The sequence below is a fragment of the Galeopterus variegatus genome, unplaced genomic scaffold (assembly GCF_000696425.1).
Source record: "Galeopterus variegatus unplaced genomic scaffold, G_variegatus-3.0.2 Scaffold2953, whole genome shotgun sequence".
Taxonomy (NCBI): Eukaryota; Metazoa; Chordata; class Mammalia; order Dermoptera; family Cynocephalidae; genus Galeopterus; species Galeopterus variegatus.
Genome location: NW_007729064.1, coordinates 186,773 through 196,287, shown reverse-complemented (window position 1 = coordinate 196,287; position 9,515 = coordinate 186,773). Strand labels below are relative to the sequence as shown.

General features: G+C 55.5%; 1 protein-coding gene across 1 annotated transcript in view; it reads left to right on the top strand.

The window, feature by feature from the left end:
- ADARB2 (adenosine deaminase, RNA-specific, B2 (non-functional)) overlaps window positions 1–9,515 on the top strand; it is a gene marked incomplete at its 3' end in the record, with an annotated part of 183,823 nt that overhangs the window by 34,276 nt on the left and 140,032 nt on the right. The window contains 3 exon segments of the mRNA XM_008583522.1: window positions 638–753; window positions 950–1,036; window positions 7,269–8,113. Coding sequence (XP_008581744.1) covers window positions 638–753; window positions 950–1,036; window positions 7,269–8,113 — 1,048 coding nt within the window.

The window sequence follows — 9,515 nt, the reverse complement described above, 5'->3', positions numbered from 1 at the left end:
GGATTGCAACCCTCGGTGTTGCTCCCGCGCCTCACTCAGCCAGTGAGCGGGAACCGGTCTGTATGTGGGATCCGAACCCTCGGGCGGGAGCGCCACCACGCTTCCCAAGCGGCGCACCTATCCAGTGCGCCACCGGGCCGGCCCCCAACCTGCAATTTCTTAACCGCTCTGTTTAAGAGAGAAATTGCGGAGACCACAGGAACAGGCACATTTTTCTTGTCGCCAGCACATCCCTCACTCAGCCCATTCCTTGGCTGGGCCGCAGAGTGCCCGTGCCCAGGACCTGCCCTCCACATTGCGACAGGACAATCACCCTCCAAGCTTTTGCTTGCCCGACCTCAGGGGCTGTGGGCGTGTCCTGGGACTCCATTCACAGCATCGCGGACACTTGCCATTGTCAGGACGGACCATTGAGGCCCTCTGCCCACACCCTCCCCCTGCTGTCCCCACCCACCCCTCCTGCTCTGCTCAGCACCTGCAGAAAGACACACGACTTATTTTTGGGCACTTTGAGCCCACGAAGCAGGTTCTCCACAAACGGGGGAGAGCGGTTCTGGCTTCGTTTGCATGATTCCCTTTAAACTGTGGGGTTTCATCTTCTTCAGTTCCTCTCTGTAGAGTGACCTCCATCTGGCAGGCGCAGCCCCAGCCAGCATCTCGTAAGAGATGCAAGATGGTTACCCCCAAGACGACTTCTTAGTTCTGAGGGACAGGGACAAGAGGAGGGAAGGTGCCAAAAATAAGAGAAGAAAGGTGGAAATCATAAAGTTGAGCGGAGACAGGAATTTGATAAAAGGCTGTCAGAAATTCAGTAAAGGCTGCAAACAGAATGAAGTGGCGGAACCAAACGACCTCCCCCTTGTGCAGCCCCTCGGCACATGAGCGCGTGGGGGCGCGAGCTTCTCTGGGCCTGCATGTCACGGAGCGCTTCTGTCCTCTTCTCTTGCAGACAAAACGAGCGTCCTGTCCACCTGCCTCGCTCCCTTCAAGTACCTGAGTCCCGGCCCCACACACACAGAGGATGAAGACAACCTCAGTAAGCAGCCCCTTCCCAAGTCTGAGACCCTAGGGGCCTGGGTGGGGGTCTTCCCCAGAGCAGGAGGCTGTGCTCCCCAACCCCCGCCACTGTCCCATCCTCCCCTGCGGTCCCATCCTCCCCTGGAGGCCAGGAAAGTGTCAGTACTGTCCGTATGACTAAAAACCCGAGGGATTGTAGGAAATAAACCAATTTTCCTGGACCATCTTCTCTCTTTTCTTTGTTTTCTTGTCCAAACCAAAAAGGAGAAAAATAGTCACACACTGTCTCAGAGCACGGTATGTACAATTATTTAACGAGGACGGGCTCCTGCACAGCATCGGCGCTGACCCCAGCCTCCCGGGTGCTGCACTGTGTCCTCAACTTAACAAACCCAGATCTTTCACTCAGAAAATAACAGCGTCACCACAGCCACAGCAATACAGAATTTTTATTTTTCTCCCCAAAATGCAGCTCTTTTCGGCATCGAGCCTTTAGACTTAACACTACAACCGCTGACACTTTGTCAAGTGAGATAACGTGACTAAGAAGCTGGGGAGCGGGTCGTGGGTGAGAAGCAGAGCGGAGATCGTTTTGTCTTGCGTTTACCCTGTGGATTCCCCCCTGGCTTAGATGCTTCCTATGGCACGTGGTGTCTCCAAATTGTTTGTAATTTCCACAACTGCGACTCTGCGTGTGATGCCTGGAGGGAGGAAACTGTCCCAGCGAGCCCAGGGTGACCCCTACTGTGGACCCCCACTGGCTCCACTGGGATTGGTCCATAGGAAAGGTGTTTGGAGTCCAAATCAGGAATGTCCAAGGGGGGAAGGGAGCACAAGCCCCCAACAGGAGTGGGAAGGGTTGGTGGGAGCCACTGTGGACCTCCAGGGTCACTGCAGCATCCCGCTCTCTTCTCGCTGCCCTGCATTCTCCTGCAAGGCTGATAGCACACACACGCATGCACGCACACATGCACATGTGTGTGCATTATGTTACACACTCAGGCGTGTGTACCTACTGGGACTCTCTGGGAGTTGGTAAGAATCTATGGCTCCCAGCTCAAGTTAGTGACCCTGAGGAGCCTTAACCAATGGGACGTGTGAAAGAGAAACAAACAGAAACACAGAGACCCAGGGACAGAGACAGAGACAGAGGCAGAAAGACAGAGAAACAGACAGAGAGAGACACAGAGACAGAGAGTGGGGGGACGGGCACCCCTTAAGTGCACCCGAACTTGCAGCTGACATCACACGGCCTCCCAGCCCGTGCCTTGTGGAGGGGAGCCGGTTCTTGCAGAGACTCTCCCAGCGCTGACATAGTTGGCGTCTACACCACGCCACCGGGCAGAATAATAATTATTTGGGAGAATGAATTCCAGAGTGGAATTAAGGGATTCACTAATTCTTATATCCCGTTATGAACCGTTCGTCTGAATTGTTTCGTGTGTATAACGAAAGCATTTCAGAACCAAGGCACTTTTGTCACCTGGGTCCCTCCAATCCTGTAACCCCAGAAGCCGCAGAAACCCTGGGAGGCTGGTGGCTGTATGTCCTCTTCAGCCTCAACGTCCATCTTCTACGGTCATGATTAATCATCGTCACCACAGCAGGACATGCTTTCCGCGTGCCTGCCATGGTTGACAGGTGCTGCGAAAATTTCCCATGCCTCATCTCCACTGACTCTCACCATGGGCCCACACAGCAGGTCCGTCTGGAACCATGTGACGGCCCCGGGGTCTCAGAAGCCATGTGGCCATGTCTGGCTGCCCGCAGGGGTGCAGTGGGTTCACACCTGACTCTGGAGAGACACACGGCCCGCCACCTGAGCCGTGAGCTTCGGAGTCAACCTCCAGAGAGCCTGCAAGCCTCGGCGAGGGACGGGAAAATGCAGGGTGGGAACCGGGAGGCCCAGGGCTAGAGGGAACCACGCAGGAGCAGTGCCCCTGTCGGCCCTGGGAGGCTGGGTGGCACTCGCTTCTCTCCAGTGTGCCTTTTACTGTGCACGTTCATGGTGTACAGCAGGATGTGTTGGTGCACACATGCGTGGTGACATGATGCCAGCAGGCAATCAAAGGCACACACCCATACCTCCCACAGTGCAACCATGTGCACCCATGTGCGCCCGTGGGGTGGGAGCCCCTGAAATCTACTCTCTTACCCAATGGGCGTGCACATCATGGGCCTGGGGATGCGCCTAGAAATACTGAGAGAAAGGGCAGACGGCCCCGGGGGGCCATTCCCACAGGGCAGCAGGAACGAGAGCAGGCGGAGGGTTTGGGTCTCCCCTCCCACCACAGGCACGGCTGCTGGTGTGCAGACCCCAGGGCAGCTGGTGCAGCACCCAGCTGCAGGGGGAGATCCTCAACACCATTCCAGGTGGACACACCCCACGTAGATCCCAGCGCTACAACCCCACAAAGAGGTGTGTGGACAAGGAGCTTTTCACGTCTACAGTTAGAAGAGCTCCCGTGGTGGGCCGGCCCGGTGGCGCACTGCTACAGTGCGCCGCTTGGGAGCACAGTGGCGCTCCCGCCGAGGGTTCGGATCCCACATACAGACAGGTTCCCGCTCACTGGCCGAGCGAGGTGCGGGGGCAACACCGAGGGCTGCGATCCCATTGCCGGTCCCGGTCCGGTACGGGCGCGACACTGAGGGTTGCAATCCGTTGCTGGACACGAAAAAAAGACAAAAAGGAAAAAAAAAAAAAAAAAGAAGAGCTCCCGTGGTGGGCCGGCCCGGTGGCGCACTGCTACAGTGCGCCGCTTGGGAGCACAGTGGCGCTCCCGCCGAGGGTTCGGATCCCACATACAGACAGGTTCCCGCTCACTGGCCGAGCGAGGTGCGGGGGCAACACCGAGGGCTGCGATCCCATTGCCGGTCCCGGTCCGGTACGGGCGCGACACTGAGGGTTGCAATCCGTTGCTGGACACGAAAAAAAGACAAAAAGGAAAAAAAAAAAAAAAAAAAAGAAGAGCTCCCGTGGTGTCCAGACCTTTCACCTCTGGGTTAGCATATGTGACAATCGAGTGCATGAAACCTGGTGACAAAATGGAGAAAAAAGCAAGAAGATTGTCCTGGCTCAGGGAGGAGCAGTGACATCTTGAGCACTTTCCATGTGGATGTACAAAATGTTTGTAAAATCAGAGCTGGGTCCTGTGAGGTGCTCACATTGAACTACTGAAGCCTGATGCCAGCAGAGGCTGAGCTCTGCTGTGATGGGCTCTTTGTGTCTCTGGGCATCGTGGGTGCAGGAGGTCACCCCAGAGGGCACCCGGCTCCCCTCCTTGGGGCCTGCCCTGTGCCCACCAGGACCCCGTGGCTGCCGCGGCAGGAGCATGAGGAGGTCTGTGCTGCTCCCACTGGGCCCCGGCGGCCCAAGGGCGGAGACTGTGTCCTCTCTTCATACGCCTCAGAACCTCCAAGGCCACAGACACTCAGTAGATTCTTGCAAGATTTCGTGAGAAAAAGCATTTGCCTTGCCAACTGGAGACAGAGAGGGGATACGTTTCATTTTGTGAGTGGAGAAGCCAGTGCTGTTCGTGGCCACTTAGGAGGGAGTGGTCATTGTCCAGGGGGCAGATGGCAATCTGCCCGTCCATCCAGGGACATGAAGGCTCCATTAGCCTTCTTTATGGGGAATCTTGGAATTCCTGGGAAAATCGATCGAGAAGTCCAGCAATAAGATACGCTGGAGAGAAGTCAGGCCTAGATGAAAAGAGAGAAGTTGGAAGCGTCTGCCTTCCCATTTCCCTGCTGTTTTTAAAAATGTGTTAGACTTGCCTTGTGCTGGGCTTTTTGCAAGAACATTATATAGGCCACCTTAGTTCATCCTCATCATAACCTTATAAGGCAAATACTATTAAAATTCTTATTTTGGGACAGTTGAAGTGACTCACCTACGATCACACACACATCAACAATGGAGAGGATGTTTGATTTCTAACCTGCTGACCCCAGAGCCCCAGGAAGTGGAGTCTAGCCCTCATTCAGGGGGTCCACAAAAGATGATGGGTAATGTCTGCCCCAGAGATCCTAGCGAATGTGTCCAGGATAGGTTCCAGACCTCTGCACTTTTTTCCAGTTATTATTGATTATTGATTATTACGGAAGGGGCCCTCATACCACAATCTGGTCATCATGGTTTATGCCATGGAAAACTTTGATTTCAACAATTACAGGTGCTGAGAGTCATGGAAGAAAAGAGTTGAAAGGCACTTCAGTGCAGTAGGAGAGAAAAGCGCTGATCTGTGAGTTCTGTCACTCTGAGATACTCCAGAGGTCATCTGAAGCACTGGCTACGTTAGCCACTAACAGCCTTACACCATGCCCACCTTCCAAGAAATCAGTAAGAAATTAGAGAGCTCCAATCAAATCTCTAGGCAATCTGGTGTGGGAGTTTGGGGTCGTGTTGTGTTTTGTTTCCGTCTTTAAATTCAATTTGGAAAATCATCTGGCTAGTCCAATCTACTACCCACTGGCCTGAAATACCCTAAATGATGGAGCTCAATGCTGCAGATATACCCAAAGTGCATAATGATTAAATGGTTCAGAAGGTAATTGTTTGTACTGAAATAGATTGTAAATGAATGTACAACTTATAAAGCTCTCAGATTCACACTCAAACAAAATTACTTCACAAACCTAAGGTTTTTTAGAAGCAAATTGCTAGAGAAAAACAATAATAGAACCACCTCACAACTCAGAAGATCAAACTAGTGAGAAGTTGAGATTTTAGCAAACAGAGAGCACTTTCCTAGCAGGGCCTGAGGCCTCCCAAGGCTGGATTTGTCTCTTCCCAGAGATGGTGGTGACATCCACAGCTGCATGACCAATGCTGGCCCCAGCTGAAAAGAATGTCCTCAAAAGCCAGGAAACCTCCTGAGGCTGCCTAATTGTCAGGGTGTCTCATGTGCCTGTGAAGCTGTACTTTTTCTGTCATCCTCCAACAACATCATAAACCGAGGGGTGGGGTAGGTGCTGAGTCGCCAGGCCTCACCCTGCCAGCTCTCGGGCCACATGACTGAAGTGTGTCCCCAACTTGACATGCCGCCAGGCCCTCGCCTCTATTTTTAAGCTGTGGGCTGGCTGTGAAGATCGCCTCAGGCTTCCACTCACTTCACCAGAGGGAGCTCATTGCACCTGCAGGAATGCATGGACCTGAGGCCACCCAGCGCCCGAGGCCTCGAGGGGTGCAGAAACACGACCTGCGAGGGCTCTCACAGCTCCGTCACACATGGGGCTGACCCGGTCTCAGCATCATCCTCACCTTCTGAGAGCTCAGAAAAGGGTGTCATGTGTGATGGCTAAGAAAATGCCAGGACATTCAGTTTCCATAAAAGTCACCTTCACAGCAGCGACACGGATGAGGGGAATCTGACTCCCAGGACTGGTTCACATCTAGAACGAGTCCAGTGCACAGCCTCAGCAGACTAACTCCCACCACTCTGAGCTTCAGTTCCTCGCCTGTGTAGGGGGACCATGATGCCCGTCCAGGGCTGATTCGGGGAGTACAAAGCAGCAAAGTCTGGGCTCTGGGTGGGGCAGGGCCCAGTCAGAGGCCTCCTCGTTACCGTAGTTCTCCGAGTACTGGGCCGCACACCGAGAGTCCAGCCTAATCTTGGCCAGCTCTCACCGTCCCCTCCACGGAGATCTAAGCAAACTCCAACATTCTCACCCCCATAAAGGTCGAGTTTTGACAAGAAACTCTGTTTGGAGCTGGAGACCAAGGAGCACAACACAAGCAGAGCCCCCCACTCCTCAGCTGGGGGCTTCATGGGGCATCAGCCCAAGCCTGGGGACCCCAGCAGCAGGGGGACACACAGACCACCCTCACCGCAGGAAAGGCCTCTGACCTTTGACGTTGCCCAAAACCCATAGAGAGGGAAAGCCACTTGTCTGTTTGGTTTGGGGGGCTGTGTTGGTCAGGGGGTGGGGGTTGTGCCTTGGTAGTGACATCACAGCCCAACTTAAAGTGGCAGATGGGGAAGCTGTGAGCAGGACCTGCTGTGCACCCACTCTTTCTGAGAGCTGCCGAGAACTGGGTCCTTCCTCCTATGGCCAGCTGGTCCTCACAGGCACTCACCCTCCCAGCCAGCACAGGTGCTCCGGGCACATTTCAGGGGCCTGGTCTGCGGTGCTGAGGGCAAGGGCTCCGTAGTGGGTCCCAAACTTTGCGTGCGGTCACTAGTAGCAGTCTCTGTGCTCAGAAGCACCTGCCAGTGCCCAAGTCGTGACTGGTCTGTTCTCATCCCCAGGTACGAGCAGCACAGAAGTGAAGGAGAATCGCAATGTCAGCAACCTGGGGACCAGGCCCCCACTGCCTGGGGACTGGACCAGGGGCAGCACAGCCAGTGTGAAGAGGAAAAGGCCCCTGGAGGAAGGGAATGGGGGCCACTTCTGCAAACTCCAGCTCATCTGGAAGAAGCTCTCATGGTCGATGGCACCCAAGAATGCGCTGGTCCAGCTGCACGAGCTGCGGCCAGGCCTGCAGTACCGCATGGTGTCACAGACAGGCCCAGTGCATGCCCCGGTCTTTGCCGTGGCAGTGGAGGTAAACGGGCTCACGTTTGAGGGCACGGGGCCCACCAAGAAGAAAGCCAAGATGCGGGCAGCGGAGCTGGCACTCAAGTCCTTTGTGCAGTTCCCCAATGCATGCCAGGCCCACCTGGCACTGGGCGGCGGCACCAGCCCCTGTACGGACTTCACCTCTGACCAGGCTGACTTCCCCGACACGCTGTTCAAAGAATTCGAGCCTCCCACGCCAAGCCAGGGCTTCCCGGGCTGCCGCCCCGTCGACACCGGGCTGCGGTCCACGGCCTGCCGGCGGGGATGGCTGCCCTGCCACACGCTGGACCCGGTGGTGGTGCTGAATGAGATGCGCGCCGGCCTGCGCTATGTGTGCCTCTCAGAGGCGGCCGAGAAGCCCCGAGCCAAGAGCTTCGTCATGGCTGTGTGCGTGGATGGGAGGACGTTTGAGGGCTCGGGGCGCAGCAAGAAGCTGGCCAAGGGCCGGGCAGCACAGGCCGCCCTGCAGGCCCTCTTCGACATCCGGCTGCCCGGCCACACACCCAGCAGGAGTAAGACGCACCTCTTGCCACAGGTGAGAACTCTCAGGTAGAAGGATGCCGGGATGGAGGTGAGCGGGGCTGCCCTCGCAGGGTGGGGAGCGGGCAGACCTCTCCTCCAGGGGCTGAGGGCACAACGCGGCCCCCAAGCACTCACTGTCCAGGAAAGGCCCTTGCCTTGTCCTCAGCAAAAGCAATTTTCAGGCTTTTTGGAGAGAGGATTGTGCGAATGTGAAGAAAGGGGAGAGAGTGTCAACACTACAGCTTAGCAGAGGTAAAGGGAGAGTTCACGATGCCGGGTCATGTTTACAATGCAACACCAACTACCAGGGAGAAACCACGGCCCAGAGAGAGGGGCTGAGGGCACCTCTGTCCCCTCCAAGAGGGTCACACTGCAGGAGGGCTGCAGTAGCTTGGTCCTAAGCGCCAGGCAGCTGGAAGAAAGGAGGGCGAGGGATATGTACACATCGGGTGATGGTTTGGGTTGAGTTTCTAGCCAGAGAGGCTGGAGAAAGCCCAGCAAATGGAGTGGACCTGTGGGAGGCCAGAGCCTCTGCTGCCCCGGATGAGGCCAAGGGGAGGCTCCCCGGGGACTCAGACAGAGACCAGGGGTCAGAGGCAGAGGAGGTCAGAAGCGATACCTGGGGGCTGCCATCCTGCTAACCTCGACCCACATGATCGCCCCTCGGGCCTTTCCACGGTCTGCTTCCCTGCATTAGTTCACCTCCACTCATTGAAGAAACATCTTTCAGCACTGCCTACATGTCAGGAGCTGTGCTCATGCCCTTTTAAAACAACCTGATCCTGCCAAGTCCTGTAAGATTGCTTATTTATGCAAATCACCTTTTCTTTTATCGTTTTGAGAATTATTTGTAGGCATCACTAATGCAGTAAGCACAGAAAATTATCTTCATTCATTTTGGGTATCAATCAAGGAGAGAAACATTTTGCACAGTTAAAAGGCTCGCAGCCAGTGTGGAGTCACCATAAGGACTTGGTAATCATAAGTCACTGCTGTGGTCAGTGCCGTCCTTACCTCAAGATGTCCAGGAGAGAATCCACAACTGTTTCTTGCAAGATGCTCAGTCTGTCAAAGATGCGGTGCCGCCCACCCCTCTGGGGACGCCCGGGGATGGCAGCGTGCCATGGTGCAGCCCTTGCTGGGTCCAAGCATGCCTGTGTCAGTTGACTGTAGGTGGCCGGGCAGACAGCGTGCAGCTTCTCACGGGCTCGAGGCCACCCCCAGGGTGTTCCTGCGAACCCACCCTCCACTCGCTCCCTGAATTTCAAATATTCTCCGAGGGGCAGGTTGGAGGGGTGAGACCACAGTTCCCTTCCGTCTTGCATTTCAGTACCCCTCAGGTAAACAGCTCCCAGGTGCAGCAGCTGAGGTACAGCCTCTGGCAGGTCCCTGCGTTCTGGGGCTCTCTTTCCTTA